The 19,352-nt window shown below is 39.0% G+C and overlaps 1 protein-coding gene across 2 annotated transcripts in view; it reads left to right on the top strand.

Moving 5' to 3' along the window:
• Positions 1-18,910, top strand: part of arfgef2 (ADP-ribosylation factor guanine nucleotide-exchange factor 2 (brefeldin A-inhibited)) — a 40,191-nt gene extending 21,281 nt beyond the window's left edge. For both annotated transcript variants that reach the window (XM_030138671.1, XM_030138670.1), the window contains exons 21-39: positions 388-546; positions 2,394-2,541; positions 2,787-2,883; positions 3,097-3,137; positions 3,226-3,395; positions 4,090-4,241; positions 4,410-4,582; positions 4,836-4,996; positions 5,084-5,214; positions 6,597-6,726; positions 6,926-7,061; positions 8,536-8,674; positions 8,793-8,850; positions 9,071-9,179; positions 9,291-9,430; positions 10,238-10,415; positions 11,813-11,951; positions 13,532-13,649; positions 17,132-18,910. In XM_030138671.1, the coding sequence (XP_029994531.1) occupies positions 388-546; positions 2,394-2,541; positions 2,787-2,883; positions 3,097-3,137; positions 3,226-3,395; positions 4,090-4,241; positions 4,410-4,582; positions 4,836-4,996; positions 5,084-5,214; positions 6,597-6,726; positions 6,926-7,061; positions 8,536-8,674; positions 8,793-8,850; positions 9,071-9,179; positions 9,291-9,430; positions 10,238-10,415; positions 11,813-11,951; positions 13,532-13,649; positions 17,132-17,296 (2,544 nt within the window). In that variant the 3' untranslated portion in view covers positions 17,297-18,910. The remainder of the gene's footprint in view (positions 1-387; positions 547-2,393; positions 2,542-2,786; positions 2,884-3,096; positions 3,138-3,225; positions 3,396-4,089; positions 4,242-4,409; positions 4,583-4,835; positions 4,997-5,083; positions 5,215-6,596; positions 6,727-6,925; positions 7,062-8,535; positions 8,675-8,792; positions 8,851-9,070; positions 9,180-9,290; positions 9,431-10,237; positions 10,416-11,812; positions 11,952-13,531; positions 13,650-17,131) is intronic.
• The last annotated feature ends 442 nt before the right edge of the window (positions 18,911-19,352 follow it).

Below are 19,352 nucleotides of genomic sequence, written 5' to 3'. Positions count from 1 at the left end.
TTATTAGTCTGTTCAGTTTCTGTGAATGTGTGCAATACAAATTGAGTTGATTGATGTCTTAAATATAAATTAATATTGTTTCTAAAACTGAGAGCAAAGCCGCTATATACTCAATAATATCTCAGTGAAGTTCCCTTTTGTTCAGTTAAGATTCTGCAAAAGGATGATTCTGCACCAAAATGGAGAAAATTCTGACATTGTAGTTACTTCTTTAATTTTAGTTAAACCAGTACTTCACATGTAGGCATGGCTTCCTCTGTTTGTTATTAATTTGTTGGCTGTTTAACTGATCCGCAGTGTTGAGTACAGGCCAACAGAACCACGATGCCAGTAATAACAACATGTTTGCGTTCACACTATCTGTTCTGATGGTGTTTCTCTGTGTAGTTGGAACGGGACGCTTATGTCCAGGCCTTGGCCAGGTTCACCCTGCTGACAGCCAGCTCCAGCATCACAGAGATGAAGCAGAAGAACATCGACACCATCAAGACTCTCATCACTGTGGCGCACACTGATGGAAACTACTTGGGCAACTCCTGGCACGAGGTGACGACAATATTTTTTTTTAATCTTAGTTCCCTCACATACCCTGATATGCTTTTATTTTAACCCTTTGGAGTCTGAGTGGATTTTGACCATTCTTGCATACTGCTGATTTTGCCTTTATAGTTCTCATTATAAAACTATCTACCTTGCCTTGTTTGGTGTCATTTTTTTCAGCACAGCCTCACCTGTGTGGCTTTACAGTTATGTTTTTTCATTTGACGTGTGTATGAACATGCTGAACCTAAAATCACACAAAAAACATGAAATCCGAGTTGGAAAAAGTTACATTCTGTACTGTTTTTCATGAAAGACATGTTTAACGAATCGTTTTGATAACTTTGAATGAACACATAAATTGAAAACTTCAAACCGAACACGCACAAAATGTGATCGCACTGTTGCCGAAAATTATGGAATTATATTTGTGCCAGTTTCTTGAGCGAGCAATGATAGATTCTGAGCACACAATTAGAGATTTTGAGCACATAAAAATATATTTTGCGAGCACATCAGTTATATTTCAAGAAGAAATTACGCTTGAGCAAACAAATATTGATATTGTGCTCCATAAATGCGTTTGCATGTTAGTTTTACTCATAATGTTCTCTCACAAATTCTTTCAATTCCATTCCAAACAGACCGCTGCGCTCGCTCACTTTCGCCTTCCTTCTCTCACTCAACCTCCCTCTCCCTGCGCGCTCGGGTTGTCATGTCCGCATGCTCAACTTGACACGCACGTTACAATTGTGCCACAAAACCAACCAATCGGAGAGCTTGCGGAAGTACACTCTGATTGGCTGTTGGCTCTCCAATTAGCTCGCTAGTTACATTTACCTGAAAAAAAAGCACTCGATGAGACAGACACGGACCGGAAGGGGAGGAATTGATTCTACACAAACTTATACAAATAAATAGATATAATGTAAACCCAGAAAACGCAGCCCTAACGTTACGGCACTATAGTACAAAAACTAAACAGAGTAGTGGTATGACATGAGACAATAATCATAATAATAATAAATACTGACCGAAATTTGTATAGAATCAATTCCTCCCCTTCCGGTCCGTGTCTGTCTCATCGAGCGCTTTTTTTTCAGGTAAATGTAACTAGTGAGCTAATTGGAGAGTGAACAGCCAATCAGAGTGTACTTCCGCAAGCTCTCCGATTGGTTGGTTTTGTGGCACAATTGTAACGTGTGTGTCAAGTTGAGCGTGCGGACACGACAACCCGAGCGCACAGGGAGAGGGAGGTTGAGCGAGAGAGGGAAGGGGAAAGTGAGCGAGTGCAGCGGTCTGTTTGTGCGCCACGGAAATAATTTGTGAGAGAACATTATGAGTAAAACTAACATGCAAACGCATTTATGGAGCACAATATCGATTTTTGCTTGCTCAAGTGTAATTTCTTCTTGAAATATAATTGATGTGCTCGCAAAATATATTTTTATGTGCTCAAAATCTCTAATTGTGTGCTCAGAATCTATCATTGCTCGCTCAAGAAACTGGCACAGATATAATTCTATAGAAAATTATGTTTTTCTTGTGTCTCATAAGTTTGGTTTTACTAGGCCTTCCAACACAATTGACTTCATAGTATTAGTTTAACATCTGCACTTTCCACACAAGTTGAATCAGACTCAGTGAGGCTCCATCTTGCTTCTACATCATCATAAATTGGTTGTGATTAGGACACACCGACGCATCCAGGGACTCCTAAGGGTTAAATCAGTTAGGGTGACCTTATAGGTGGAATAAACAGTGTATCCATTATCATTACTGTATAAATGGCTATAGTTAAAGTGTGAAAAATATCATGTCATGGGTTTTTCGTTTTCTTTTGTGTGCTATAGATTCTGAGGTGCATCAGTCAGCTGGAACTTGCTCAGCTGATCGGGACAGGAGTGAAGACACGCTACATCTCAGGAGTGGTCCGGGATAGGGATGTGGGCATCAAGGGCCTTCCCTCTGGCACAGAAGAGTTCATGCCCCTGGGACTGGGTAAGAAAATCACACACATGTCCTTCTGAGCTTCACACATAACATCTATTACCATTATAATACCCAACACCTCTACATGAAACATCTGTTGAATCCACACTTAGAAGACACCTTTAAGACTCCCTATGCACTGCTGTTGTCCTTGTTCAGTTTTACTCAGTGTCAAATTTAACTAAATTGCTACAAATTTAATATAACATCTTAAACTGTATGGGTTTTTTTTGTCAATACTTTTGGTGTTACAGGGAACCTGGTGGGAAGTCAAGACAAGAGACAGATGGCTCACATCCAGGAGTCTGTAGGAGAAACCAGCTCTCAGAGTGTGGTGGTAGCTGTGGACAGGTGAGATGACATACTCAGTCCACCTTCAGATCCTTTAATAACACTTTTAGACCATGCTCTGACTTTATATTTTTTACAATTGTAAGTAAGAATAGAATAGGACTTTACTGTCACTGTTACAGGAACCATGAAAATCAGTTTAGCAGCTCTGTGCAACCAACTTATCAGTGTATCTGTGGCCTTCAAGTACTAAACATACTTTTATTAATGCAGGATCTTCACTGGTTCCACCAGACTAGATGGAAATGCAATCGGTCAGTATACCATTTCATAGCATCTCCTCTTCAGCGTTTTTTTTTTTTTAATGTTTTTTACTCAGTATTGTTGTTGTGTTGCTTGCAGTGGACTTTGTGCGGTGGTTGTGTGCCGTGTCCATGGATGAGCTGGCCTCAGCGCACCAGCCGAGGATGTTCAGCCTGCAGAAGATTGTGGAAATCTCCTACTACAACATGAACCGGATCAGGCTGCAGTGGTCTCGAATTTGGCAGGTCATTGGAGACCACTTCAACAAGGTCAGTGGGGCATGAGTCTGTGCCTCCTAGAAGGTGATAAAGTGTCTCTTTCAGATGTGATGTCTACAGTCCATTGGTTACAGGTGCACTGGTTTGGGTCCTATTTTAGTGAATTCTACTAGCACCATTGAATAAAGACACAAACTACCCTATTGCACTAAAAAACAAAATTGTAAAGTGGTGTTGACTGGGGTTTGTAACAAGCAGCAGCTGAATGACACCATTATTTTTAGTGGTGCTTCTTACCACTCAGGTCGTTTTATTTCACTCTGTATTTATTATTGCTACAGAGACAACTGAAGGCCTGTTATTTACTCTGTCGCTATTTCTGTGTGTTCGCTGTGTACTGCCAGGACATTTACTTGAGTGTTTCTAATGTAGGGTGTGTTGTGTCTGAAATTCACTCTGCCTTCCACCAAAGTTTTCTATTAACAATGCTGTGTAATTAAAAACACAGATGGATCGTTTATTATGTATTAAAAGCAGAAAAACTGTATTTTGTCAATATATATAAAACAAAGATATAATCATCTGTCTACTTGTTCCAAAGAAGTTCATGAAGTGCTTTTCAGACTTTATGAATTCTGCCCTGGTTTTCATTCTGTACATGACCAGAATCTCACAGCACTAAGTTAATAATAGTTTCAAATGGTATAACTTTGCTCTATTTATGAATATATTATGTCTCCTGCAGGTGGGCTGTAACCCTAATGAGGATGTGGCCATCTTTGCTGTGGATTCACTAAGGCAGCTCTCTATGAAGTTCCTGGAGAAAGGAGAGTTGGCCAATTTCCGCTTCCAGAAAGACTTCCTTAGGCCTTTTGAACATATCATGAAGAAAAACAGGTTTGCAATAGTGGAGAAAAATGGATCACTGTACTTTAAAGATAAAGTATCTAATGTACCAGTAGATTTAAAAAAAAAAAAAAGGCAACTTTTGCATGTGTCTGTATTTACATTGTTGCAGTCAGATACGTTGTATAGCACCTCATTAACACCAGCCCCTCCCCTCAGATCCCCCACCATCAGAGACATGGTGATCAGGTGTGTGGCTCAGATGGTAAACTCCCAGGCGGCCAACATCCGTTCAGGTTGGAAGAACATCTTCTCGGTGTTTCACCAGGCGGCGTCTGATCATGATGAGACTATAGTGGAGCTGGCCTTCCAGACCACTGGGCACATTGTCAGTAAGTAGTGACTGCAGCTGCTTCCCTGTAGCTTAGCTGAAGTGAGTCATTTTTAGGCTGATTTTTCCTCTGTACACTATGCATTGTAAATTTAAAAAGCTTGTCAAAAATTGGAAACAGATTGTCATTGTAATGTCAGTTCATTTTTCATCTTTTTGTATTTTATAGTCTGGGTGATCTGAGGCCTGTTAAAGCAGCCAGACAACATATGCAGTCTGGGTTCCCACTTCATTTTCTGTCTCTTTTCCTGCAGTGAACACCTTCCAGGTGCACTTTGCAGCAGCTATCGATTCATTCCAGGACGCAGTGAAGTGCCTGTCAGAGTTTGTGTGTAACGCAGCTTTCCCTGACACGAGCATGGAAGCTATCCGACTCATACGACACTGCGCTAAATATGTCTCTGAAAGGCCACAGGTAGGAGATACTCCTTTGTAAGAATTTGTTATAATGTATTCTGTACTTTCATATATCACCAAATATCATACTGTGCCTCTTGAACAGGCCCTGAGGGAATACACCAGTGATGACATGAATGTTGCCCCTGGTGATCGGGTTTGGGTTCGTGGCTGGTTTCCCATCCTGTTTGAGCTGTCCTGTATCATCAACCGCTGCAAATTGGATGTCCGAACCAGGTAACAAAAACTTAAAGTGTCCTTTCGATGGTAGGATTTTAGGGACCTTCAATTCAAAATCACCATAATTTGCTGTTACTATTAACCCATAAAGACCCAAACATCCACTCATCTAAACGGTTTAATACTTGTTAATCCATTATTTCTATCAATACACGTAAATAATTGGTGTAAAATGCAGTTTGTCATCTTTTCATGGTCATCAGATATGAGGCTCTGTAGTGAACATGGAAACACTGTCATCTTCTACAACATTAATTCACCAGTAAAACCCAAGGTGTCTGATAAATGACAGTGGATGGAGACGCTTGTTTTTTGATCAGTTATTGATATCTTTGCTGAAACTGTCACTTTTCTTCAGTTTTCTCTGTTTCTGATGTAATAACCCTCAACTTTAATCTGAGCTTTTATGAACGTCTACATGATCAGTGTATTAAATATAGGAAAATACATGAAAAAATGCATAATACAGAAGATAATATTTTAAGAAATGCTGATAAATCACTTAGGAAAGGTTAAATAGGGAGAAGGATTAATATGGGAAGTGTGACAAAAAGTAGCACTGGGTCTTTATAGATTAATTATGTTTACATGCACAAAATATCCCTGTTCTTTCCCTCATATTTCCTAAAAAGACCATGTTCGTACAGTCTGTTTCTATGCCTAATGAGAACAATAATGCTACATGCTGCTAATATTCAAGTTTACATGCAGCTTTGCAGACACTGATTAACAGACTTACTCAAACTTGTGAATACAACCATCATCTTTAATCATTTTCATCATTTTGAAAATGTTCCTATATTTGCTCATATCTAATAATTTATTAATATCTAAGTCTTTACCCCAGCTGTGTAAAGTGTCAGCTAGTCTGTTTATGTCCAGTGCAAAGATTTGTCTGTAAACAAAGAGGCTGTCATGAACTTAAGTAAATATCATTAACAGTGAGTATCTTTGTCCTGCTTTTTCCCTTCTCATAGAATAGAATAGCCTTTATTGCCATTGTGTGTATAATGAAATTAGGAGTGCTACTCCAGTTAGTGCAACAATATAATAATAAAAAAACAAACAAACATAAAATTACAAGTATAAAATTACAAAAACTAAAAACAAGATAAGAAAATGGAATATACAATTTTACAAAAAGTAAAATAAAGTAGAATAAAAATAAAAATAGATGTCAATTATGAAAAGACACAGTAGTAACAGTATGTATATCTATGAACTCAAGTCTATTAGAAATAGTGCATTTATGATTGAATAAATATTGCATTGTTGTTGCGAGGGTGATTATTGCATGACTTATGGCACATAATTCACATTCTACAGAATTATGTGCGATAATCCCCCTTGTCTTAACCGTCTGTTTCTTTGTCTCACAGGGGTCTCACAGTTATGTTTGAGATCATGAAGAGCTACGGCAACACGTTTGAGAAGCACTGGTGGCACGACCTCTTCCGAATCGTCTTCCGCATCTTCGACAACATGAAGCTCCCAGAGCAGCAGACAGAGGTCAGAGGTCACCGTTGAGAAGCCTTCCACTACTTATGTCTTGATAAGCTCTGTTCATACAGTACTTGCATGGTGTCCCTCTGTAATGTGCAGAAAGGCTCACAGCGGGGATTTGTCTGCCTCGTCAGAAACGTCAATATTGAAATGACTTTATTTACATCTGCTCATGTTTCTTTGGCACCCTTGCGTTTGCTTCCAGAAAACCGAGTGGATGACAACAACTTGCAACCATGCGCTCTACGCCATCTGCGATGTTTTCACCCAGTTTTATGAGCCTCTCAGTGAAATCCTGCTGGCTGACATTTTCACACAGTTACAGTGGTGTGTGAGGCAAGGTGGGTGCCCAGATCATGTTTACAGGTTTATTCATGCAAAGAGCAAACAGTGTCTATAAACAGAGAGTTTAGGTGTTTCATCAACAGAAGATCCTTAATATTAATTTAAAAGTAACAATGTCCACATGCATTACACACCGGAAAAAATCAAAATCTTATCTTCTTATTTCTAGTCAGAATATCTCATCACACTTAAAATAAGACATAATCACCTAAAGAGTAACTTTTCAGGGAGATATAAGAACTTATTTTTAGACAATAGATCTTGAAAATCTTATTTCAAGAAATCTTACCAAGGTAATTTTCACTTTTTCCATTGGCAGATCTTTTTTTTGCTTCATTCAAAATTTGTTTTTTTGCTTCATTCAAGCAAAAAAAGTCAGCAAATGGAACAAGTGAAAATTATTTTGGAAAGGTATCTTGAAATAAGATTTTCAGGATCTATTGTCTAAAAATAAGTTCTTATATCTCTCTGAAAAGTTATTCTTTAGGTGATTATATCTTATTTTAAGTGTGATGAGATATTTTGGCAAGAAATGAGAAGAATACACTTGGTAAGATTTAGATTTTTGCAGTGCAACATCATAATCTGAACTAGGGATGTAACGATTACCAGTGTAACGATAAATCGTGGTACAATTCCCAATAGTTAGTATTACCGTTTAAATTCTAATTATCATTAAAACGGTCTTCAATTACCACACTTTGAAAACTCATGGTGGTACTGCTCATTTCCTGGAGAAACAGCAGCACTCCAGGTACACATGCGCTGTTTGCAGTGTTTGGCCTGCGAAAACATGGCTGAAGGCACCTGCATGGACAGAGCTTCAGAGATTCGGGGATAGCGGGCTCCAAGTGCACGGATCCAGTCTAAGTGCACCTCCGTCCCATACATCTTTCTCTCTCTCTCATTGTGACATTCAGAATGATTTGATATGGAAAATGGTCAAAGAAGCTCCACTATGACCTGTCCAACTACTATTTTTCCCACTCAAAAAACACTCAGGAATCAACAGGAGAATTGATAAGGAATTGGATTGGTAAGCAGAATTGACAATGGCATTGATGTTGATAAATTCCCACCCCTAGTGCAGATATCTCTTATGGCCATAAGGTACTATCTTTAATGCACATATATATGTTTGATGTTTACATGTTAATATTTTAATGTTTCTGCCAACAGAAAGTACATTGTGTGTCTAATTGTATTTGTTTTTGGTTTTTTATTTTCAAAATACAATTTGGTTAAATTATTTCAGTGTGTGTATAAGTACTTTGTGAACATTTCAAGCACATTTCAACAACCGCAATAATAACTGTGATAATTTTGGTCACAATAACCGTGATATGAAATTTTCATATCGTTACATCTCTAATCTGAACATTTAGATTTTTATTTTATCAAGAACAGTTAATGTTCGTCATTGTTTGCCTGAATCAGTCTTTATCTGATGTTTTTCCTTTTCCTCCACAGACAATGAGCAGCTTGCCCGATCAGGAACAAACTGCCTGGAGAACCTGGTGATTCTGAACGGGGAGAAGTTCAGTCCCGAGGTCTGGAACGTCACCTGCTCCTGTATGCTGGAGATTTTCCAGACCACCAGCCCTCATGCGTATGTGCTCAATCAATGTGTCAATCTCCTCTATGTAGCTTTTAGAGGGATTCTTGGAAAGTTGTTGCTGTGACAAAATGGTGATTCCCAGGCTTACTTTGTTTGCCTTTCATATCAGCTTATTGACTTGGCGACCGGCTGGGCAGGAAGAGGAAGTGGCTGATGGCAAGCACTTTGTAAGAAGATTTTATTGACACTTAAACACAGCAGCTCAGCAGATGCTTCATGTTTTGTTTTTTTTTGCTCATATTCTTTAATAGCTGTGATATTGTATTTCCACTGCTCTTAATGTTTTCTAGTGAAATACAAAGTCATTGGTTAATAATCACCTTTAAGTCTGTAATATGCATTCTGGTAATTTACTAACCTGTGATTCTTGTTGCTGTGTGTCTACAGGATGCTGATTTTGACAGCCAGTCCCAGAGCAGCTACGACAGAGCTCTGTCTGAGAGAGGACACAGCCAGATGTCAAGTGACGACACCTGGAAGGGCAAGTCCAACGCAAGTAAGCACACAAAAAACACATAACATTAGATGCCATTGTTTCCACCATTTTGATCACTGTGATGTTTTTTAGTTTGTCTTGAAATTAATTAAAGTTAATTACTCCCATCAGGGGTTTCAGACCAGAAGCTGTTTGCTGGGCTGCTGATTAAATGTGTGGTACAGCTCGAATTGATCCAGACCATAGACAACATTGTGTTCTACCCAGCAACCAGCAAGAAGGAAGATGCTGAAAACATGGCTGCTGCACAGGTAGATCACAACAACTCTCATAACCGTTTAACGCAGTGTCTTTCAATCTTGGGGTTGGGACCCCACTTGGGGTCGCCTGGAATTCAAATGGGGTCGCCTGAAATTTCTAGTTATTGATAAAAATAATAAAAAAAAAACTTACTAATAAAAAATGTATGGTGAGTTGAGAGACACAATCATAATCCATAAAAGACATGACAAACTCTGAAGCTGAAACTGAAGCACTGTGGTACTGTTTATCTTTCAAATGTTCATTGTGGTCGGTTTAAGATGCTGCAGCTCTTTCATAATTCATAGTTGGAGCTATTGTTTGTTCAGTATTAAAAAAAAAAAATCACATTGTGCCGTAATCTCAACCTAGCTTTTCTGCCTCCGTTCATAATAATATACATTATATAGACTGAATGTCATCTAAAATTAACATTTATTTGCAACATAGTATAGCAAACTATTACATGATCAAAACAAATTAATTTTAGAAAAAAATGTCTCTGTTCTGAATGTCTGGGGTCACCACAGATTTATGACATTAAAATGGGGTCACGAGCCAAAAAGGGTTGGGAACCACTAGTTTAAGGTCAGATTTTATTTCAGCAGGATACAGGATCCTGTGCTGACTTATATTTGAAGAAAATACAGTATTACAGTCAAAATGGAAACATAAAACAATGAAAGATATGAGTTTTATTTATAATGTTGCTCACTATTCTGAATTACAGGGAAAGAAATCATGCCGATTAAATGTCAAACCGCTACTGACAGTATTAAAATCCCAAATAACGCTCCTGTGTCACTGTGCTTCGTCAGCGAGATGCTCTGGAAGAGTCGGAGGCTGAAGGAGGCGATTCGGCTCCAGAACAGGGTATGTACAGATACCTGACCTCTGCACACCTCTTTAAGCTGCTCGATTGTCTGTTGGAATCGCACACCTTCGCCAAGGACTTCAACTCCAACAACGAACAGAGGACAGCGCTCTGGAGAGCAGGTAATCGAAAAGTGATATGTTCTGTTGGGAGTTCTTTAATGTTGATGTGTTGTCTGTTGTATTGGACACTCTCCCAGGGGGGGCGCGAGCACATGGGGTGGGGTGGGGGAGCAGGTCGTGAGTGACATTGTCATGTGTGTGGGTGTGTTAGTGCCTACTGTTGTACATCACAACATTATAAATCACTCTGCAAATACTGCCCCTGCTCACATAATTAGACTGAGGTCCGTGAGTAGGGGGTGGACATATTGTCTGGCACATTATTGAGTCCCCACCCCAGTCCCAAATTTGTTTTCGAGGGGCAGCAGATAATCAATGATAAGATGAGGGGAGTTCACTTTCACTTTCTCACAGCTTTATCTACACATCCTCCACATACAGGTCTGTCGCATTACTTGTAGAATTACGTATTGAGGTTCTGGACTGAGGACAGATTGAGGTCCATGAGCGGGGAGGGGGGGCATATTGTCCGGCACATTGTCCCACTCCATTGCAAATCAGTTTTCAGGGGGCAGCAGGTAGTTAATGATAAGGTGAGGGGAACTCACTTTCACTTTCTCACAGCTTTATAACCCACCACGTCCTCCACACACAGGTCTGTTGTGTTACTTGTAGAACTACTTACAAGGCTTTATACCAAACATTGACCAAATCTACTTCTCAGAGGAAATTAGAATGGAAGCTTACATCTACTACAACCTCAAGTCAAGTAAATGGCTATTTACTTCTTCTCTCTATTTATAGCTGACCTGTATAAAGTCCTTTGTCACTATTTAATAAAATATACTATGATCTAAAGTCCTAGAGTTGTATTAAAATCATTGTTTTAGTATTGTATTGTATTGTATTGTATTGTATTGCATTTATTTATTTAGCAGAATAAAAACAGTGCAGGGAGAGAACGAAGCCCAAAGGGCTTGTACAGAGTTCCACTCCCATCATCTACTATAAATAAAAAATAGAATGTACAAACATAAGAAAACAATAATTAAACAACAAATAACAATATAGAAAATACTGAAAAAGTCAGGACAGGAGATGTTTTTTCAGTGAGTTTTTGAAAGATGTAAATGACAATATAGACTTTAGAGACATGTCTAGATTGTTCCACAATTTAGGACCTCTAAATAAAATATTAAATTGATGTCCAGATGTTCGACAGAAGGGTAAATGAAGATTGTCGCTATGTCTAGTTGAGTATAAATGTAAATCGGATGAAAAACTAAAAAAATTATGCAAAGTGTCCAGAAGATCTTGCTTATTATTGATAAACTTGTGCACAAATAAACATGAGTGATAAACACTGAGTTCATGAACGGGTAGTATTGAATATTTCCTAAAAATTGGTGCAGATAGTATTCTGTATGTCTGTTAAATATCTGTTATGGTGCCTTCAGGTTTTAAAGGGAAATCAAAGCCCAACTTGCTGAAGCAGGAGACCAGCAGTCTTGCCTGCAGCCTGAGGATCTTGTTCAGGATGTACTCAGACCCTAAACTGCAGGACTCATGGCCTGACATCCAGACCCGCCTGCTGCTGTGAGTACATGACCATGAGGATGTTCATACACTTATTACAATACATTACATTTGACACTTACATTTATATATGGACAGTCAATAGAAACTTTGAGGTAGAAATATATGCATATTTCTACTTGTAGGGGGGTTGTGGATCTACTTGTAGGATTCATTGTGGATTTATTAATGACTTAGTGCTCGGGTAGTTGAGATATTGATGAGTTTTCATGTTGTCACGGTTCATTGCACATGGGTTGGTCTCTTTGCAAAAGTGGACCAAATACACATTGAGCAATACTCCGTGGGTATCTCTACAATTTGAGGATTGGTTTTGAAGGCCTATATAAGGCCCAAAAAAGGCCACCATTGTTAGTCCCGTGAACAGCATCATGCCACGTCTGTCACGTGAACAACGTCTCCGTGCACTGGGTATGGTGGAGGCCGGTTTGAGCTACAGTGATATAGCCAGGCCTATGTATGGGCTGTTCCCAACCCACAATCAGAAACCTGGTTGAATGCCACAACACCACAGGCCCTGTTGACGATAGACCGCGTCCAGGGCGAGAGAGAGTGACAACTCCTGACCAGGACCGCTACTGTTGTGACTTTGTGTTTGGCAGGTGCCATTTTGTTTTGTTAAGTTTTTTGTTTTGAAATTATTCTTGAAACTTTAGATTTTTGTTTCCGTATGCCAATATCCTAAACAAATGATTCATATGAAAAAATGCCAGTTTAGGGTTACAAAATAAAAATTATGTCGAAAAATATGGTCTCAAAGTTTTCATTGACTGTGAGTGTACAAACAAACATGCAGATACCTCTCTGTTCTCCCCACATCTATGACACTGTTAAGTAAGAAACCTGCTATGATTAATGGGCCCTGAGCCCTCTTCTCTTTTGTCTTGTTCAGCCTTGTTTATGGGCTGTATTTTTTTTTTACTACTCCTGTTCTTATTATTGTTTTTATTTGATCTTACTTTTGTTCCTATTGCTTCTATTCGATTCAATTGATACACTGCATATCGATGTTATAGCTACTTGATTTCTTGTATCCTTGGCCCAGTGAAAACGGAGAAATGTTTGTTTACGCTCATCAAATTAAATTAATTGTTTTATTGTATTTTATGTGATCCATTTTACCTTGGAGAGGACAGTGCAATATGTAGATTAGGTGTATTACATAATTGTGATTATGCTGATTCCAAATCCTTGAGACTTAGTGTGTTTTGTTTATTATATGTGTCCGAATGTGAATGTAGTAACACGCAGCACAGTTGTCCAAGGCAAATTTCCAACACAGGACAATAATAAATCCCAAATGTCATAACATTAGCTCATTTCTGCCACGTCAAAACATTGCCATCATGTCTTTAACTAGTTAAATGTTAAACCTTGGATAAATAAGCACCAACTGTTGCTGTAGGTTCCATCCTGGTGTTTGTTCCTTGGTGTTTGTCACTGAGCAGCTGACTCATATATCATAATCACAAAGTGGATGTGTTGTGTTTGTTATTGAATGACTCCGATGCACATTAAGTGTTGTGGATACATCTGTCGGTTGTCGTCTAATGTGTGTGTATTGTGTTTATCTTTTTCAGGGTGTGCAGTGAGGCTCTGGCCTACTTCATCAGTCTGACCTCAGAGAGCCACAGAGAGGCGTGGAACAGTCTGCTGATGCTGCTGCTCACCAGGACGCTACGGCTGACTGACGACAAGGTAAAGACACACAGACCTTTACACAAATGACTATTCTCCACAGATGGTACTGGCTCCACCTGACCAAATCATGTGGATAGTACAGGGTGTCCATCAAGTCTCTTTACAATTTAACACATTTCTTACAAAAGCAAATGAAGAGACAAATGTATGGAAATTATTACAAAATGAAAAGTAGATATTGAAGTTTTTTTTCTTCATTTAATCCACCTCTATATGGACACCATTAATTACATGAAGCACACTCAGAAGATACTGGATTTGTTTCCATGTTAGTTGTATCATAGCCTTATCAATGGTGTCAGTGACTTCAGTGATCTTTTACTTCAGGTCGTTGATGTCCTGTATCTTTGTCAGATACACGATATCTTTAACATAACCTCATAGAAAGAAATCCAGGGCAGTGATATCTGGTGAACAAGGTGTCTAGGGAACTGGACCATCCCTTCCAATCCACTGGTCTGGAAATGTTTGATTTAGGAACCCACCAACATGCAGTTCCCAATGTGGTGGTGCACCATCTACCTGGAAAATGCTGATTGGTTGAAGGTCATCCAGTTGTGGTGGTGACACATATTCTTCAGTCAAAAGGTCAAAGGTCGACATTTGCACTAATTGATCTCTCATTGACGAAAAACGGACCAATGATTGGTTGGTTGAAGGTCATCTAGTTGAGGGGCGAGTGACATCGTTGGGCTTGCATGTGGGTGCGTTAGCGACCACTGCTGTACATCACAACATTATAAATCACTTGGCAAATATCCCCCCACTCACAGATCAGATTGAGGTCTGTGAGCGTAAACTGAAGTAGGTATTGCCAAACTTCATTTCTTTGTCATTCACTGAAAAATTGTGATTTTGCTCTTTATCATAACATGGAAAGTGACAGAATGACAGTTTGATGTGTTTAATGGACTCAGGGACGTAATACTGCAACAGACTGAATACAGAGGAATGAACAGGATTGGAAGTATGGAGTGACATCACCACTTAACCTGATTGTTTCATTCTAACATCATCACACAGTAACAGATCTACTTCTCTGCTATTTTGGACAGAAAGTGACTCACAGAAGCACAGTTTCTTCTCCTTGTCTATATTCTTTGCTACCGTCCAACAATTTCTATTGACAAGGAGTGAAAGCTACTTGTTTGCTCCAGCATCAGTGCATAGCAGCAGAGCTCAGTCTCCACCCTGTCAAACTGAAAGCTGTTGTCAAAAGAGAAACTCTGAAATTTTGTCTTTGTGCCTTCACAATCTTTAGTATTTCCCCAACTCTTGTTTTTTTTCCCAGTTGTCTGTCCTTGTACTGTCTGCAGACTCTTCTGTTACAAAAATGTACCAACTTATTGTAGCAAACAGCTATTTGCCAAAAATTAAGAACATCTTTCCTTCAACATACTCTGTTGTTTCTATTTGTGTCAGTTTGAAGATGATATCACTGCAGTTTCATGTGCTGTTGCTATGACAATTATTACATTAAGGGGTGTGGCTATACTAGAAAATAAAGTGTAGAGTAAAGTAAACTCACTAGTCAACCTACTGGACAAAACATGAATGCAAATATGAATCCAATCCAACATACATCTAAAACCTGTTTTCATCTTCCTTACTCTATTATAAGATGTGTTCCTTATTCCTATGTGAATTAACATGAATCATACAATATGAAGTGAAGCCACAGTTTGGTAAAATGAGGAACCTTTAATATCATGTTGTGCAGTTTTCCTTTTTTTTTATTTTTTTTTTTTATCTATTTCACATTTTTCTTCTGCCACCTATGAGTCATACTCTCTCTGTGAGTGCATGAGTCATGGTGATTCACAGGTCCATGACTCAGGGTTTCTCTGCAGTGCATCTTGGACCCAAACTGTTGCAATTACAGTCAGAAAACAACCCTGTACGAAGCCCGAAACAGAAGGAAGTGTTGGCGCCATGCTGTCAGCTTTAGAAGACAATGCCAGCACCACACAAACCACTACATCAACAAAAATCTGAACAGTGTTGTAAAAGCCAGACCGGTCAGCACAATTTTGTTGTGCAAGGCTTCTGGTGAATTCTGTATAGTGGGAATTTTGTTAAATGTAATCTTGGTGGTACAAATAGTTTATTTATCTGAACAGAGTTTCATGCTGTAATGAAATTGGCCTCAAAAACACTCATAAGTGACAGACGTGGCCTGTAACAGAATATTTGACCAGCCCTACCACTGGTCTTCCAAGTGGGCCCCACACATCCTAGAATAATGGCCCTTTTACCCCCGCCAAGGAGGTTATATTTTTGCTGGTGTTGGTTTGTCTGTCTGTTCATCCGTGTGCAAGATAACTCAAAAAGTTATGGTCGGATTTGGATAAAAATTTCAGGAAATGTTGATACTGGCACAAGGAACAAATAATTAAATTATTGTGGTGATTGGGGGGGGGGGGGCACTGATCTGCCTTGGCGGAGGTCTGCGTTCTCTGAGTGCTTTTCTAGTCATATATATATATATATATATATTTTACTGAGGAAAAAACATTACATACATGTAACATCAATTCACAGTTGTCCCCTGTGTTTTTTTTCCCCCATCGTTTTTCAAACCAACAAAGATGACGTAAACAAATAATAAACTAGAAGCACTCGGAGAGTGCAGATCTCCGCCAAGGCCGATTAGTGGGCCCCCCCATGGGCCCCCCCACCCCCAATCACCACCAAAATTTAATCATTTGTTCCTTGTGCCAGTATCAACATTTCCTGAAATTTTCATCCAAATCCGTCCATAACTTCTGGAGTTATCTTGCACACAAACAGACAAACAAACAAACCAGCGCCAACAAAAACATAACCTCCTTGGCAGCAGTAATAAAGATGGGATAAGGTAAGATATGACTTTGTTTATCCCACCGTGGGGAAAATTCACAGTCAACAGCAGCAACATACAACAAGCAAGTGCAGAGAAAAAGGCAGGAAGAAAAACCACAAGTGAAAATGAAAAATAAGAGATTTGGCATTTATATGAATACAGAATTAGAATTAAAATTAAATATTTACATTTTTGCATTATATTAAATAAATAATAATAATAATAAAGAATAAGAATATTAGCAAGAATAGTAGTAATATAGTAATAATAGTAATAGTAGAAGAATAATACCTATGTTGAGTAATCCTAAAATAGAAAGAGAGACAAAAAAAAGGTGTGTTTAAAGTTTTCAGTGATTTACTGTATCTCATAGAAGTGCCACATTTCTGATCGAAGGCTGTCAAGTTGCCCTTGGTTGTTTTTAAGTGTATTTTTTCTAATTTAATGAATGATGACACATCCCATAACCAGGTACTTTAGAGGATTGAATAATGGCCTTTCCTTCTTCTGTTGTTGTTACACTCTGGTTCAAAACACTCCAACTACATCTGGGACGATTACTTAAGTCAGTCGAATTTATCACCTGGCTCAGTTTTGGTTCTAATTGACATTTTTGTATGTCTTCATTCTTTTCCAGTTCAAGCCCCATGCGTCCTGTTACTACCCCCACCTGTGTGAAATGATGCAGTTCGACCTGATCCCAGAGCTGCGGGCCGTACTCAGGCGCTTCTTCCTGCGCATCGGCTCCGTCTTCCACATCGCTGCCCTTGAAGGAGGCCTGTGTCAGCTGCCTGCGTCCTAGACTGTCTTCATGCAGGGACGGGCGGAGGGAAGGACAGAGGGGACAGAGATGGAGCTGACAAGTATTAGACTTTTCACCCCCTCTTTTGGATTGAAGTGGTTTTTCGAGGGGATACGACATCGAGGACGAAGATGATGAAAACTGTAGCTTTTCTGTCTCAGTTCAGGACTGTGGTGTTGAGCTTTTCTACCAAATGATTCATGATGTAGAAAAGTCTGTTTCCTGTCCTTCCTTTCCTCTTTCTCTCGGGGATGAACAGCACTGTGATCGGCAACCTCTGCTGACTGTTGTCATTCATCACCCCCCACCCCCCCCATGACCAGAAAGAACTGTAAACAAATAATTTATTGATATTGTTCAAACCCTGTACCTAATTCTGATGTATTTCTGTTGATCTTTTGTTTTTTAATACTTAAAAAAAAGTTTATCTGAATGCAGAGAGTAAATTATCAATACCATTGAATTGAATGAACCTTATCTTTGCCCTTTGAGTAAATCTCATTTGGCCACCTGTGCCTGTTAGAAAACCCCCATACGACACCCATATTGTGAGTTTGGTGATCTTATCATTATCTGTTATATTAACTGAACCCTCTGAGAGTAACTCCCTCTCTAAAGCATTATTTCACTTAAATTTTATGTTCCCAGTCCTGTCTGTGTTGTTCGATACCCAGTTACAGCCACTGTTTTAGAGACTAAAACTCTCTGTGCAGGTGACCACATCGTGCTCCTGTTACAACACATAATATCAAAGATCCAACACACCTTTGTGGCGTCTCTGCTCTTGGGGACACGACCGTCCTGTCATGTTTATTTTTGCCTGTGGATGAGATTTTATGTATTTATTATTTCGCTTATTTGCTTTAATTTGTTTTATGATTATTGTTTTCTAATTAAGTGCTGGTTTACAATGGAAGGGTTGATTCAAAGACGGTCTACTCTGCTTCTATCTTGCATTCCTACACGTGTTGACCCAGTAAGCCTTACACTACAGGTGTAGAAACACAGTCGACTCTCCTGCCTCCCCCCCCTTCCAGCTGGCTCATAAACCTTTAAGTTATCCATCACTTGTCCCCGTATAATGACTTAGCGGGTAACTATCTCTTTGCACATCTGTTGCCATCTGTGTCGAGACAGTTTGCTCATGTATTAACACCGCTCAGTGTACAAACTTACTCTGGATGGCTGGAATGCCTGTCAGTGTTGTGTTGCATCAAACAGTAGACTTCAACCACAGAGGCTTTCAGGAACGGAGCAAAACCAAAGCTCACCTCTTCAGAGATACCACCACAATCTCTGCATCCTGAATCCTTTGTAGGTTAATTCATGCCTTTTTTAAAAGAAGGATGTATGTAGTTATTTAAAGTGCATTTAAATATTTTTTGAGAAGCATTCCTTCCCTTGCAACTATGGATGTCTACTTTTCTTCCCTAAAGCTTAGGGGATATATAAATATATATATGTATACAGTAAATGAAAAAAAAATTACAGACTGTAAAGTTTTCAATGTAAGATACATAGAAATGAAAGTGCTCTACAGTTCTATACATAATATTGTGCTGTAATATTCAAAGCATTTGGTGAAGTAATCAATAAACCTGAATTCTGATCCACGCTGCTGACTTCTGATTAATTTATTGTTGGTGATGCTTTGCAGGTCAAACACAGGTGATCATGTGTATGCTGACTGGTAGGGCTTACTGGGGAAACTAAATGGAATGGACTATAAAGCCTAGTGATTCATCCTGCTGTCAAAACACATAATATCTCCTTTGAGAAGGATGTTTGTTATGTGTCTTTTGTTTGATCACATGCTACCTCATGAGCTTAATTGGAAATTTTAGTCAGTCCTATTGTCAGTCTGCCTTGACTAAATACTAGGGGTGTGTATTGGCAAGAATCTGGCGATACCATACAAATCACAATAGTAGGATCACGATACAATATATCACGACCCTGTTAAAAAGGCAATTTTTTGTTTCTTTTTTTTTTTTAACAATTATTTCCTTGAAGAATTGAATTCCACCAGAAATATGCCCAAATACTAAAGACATTT

Source organism: Sphaeramia orbicularis, chromosome 7 (assembly GCF_902148855.1).
Source record: "Sphaeramia orbicularis chromosome 7, fSphaOr1.1, whole genome shotgun sequence".
Lineage (NCBI taxonomy): Eukaryota > Metazoa > Chordata > Actinopteri > Kurtiformes > Apogonidae > Sphaeramia > Sphaeramia orbicularis.
Note: the sequence above shows the minus strand (reverse complement) of the source record. Positions and strands in the feature narration are given on the sequence as shown.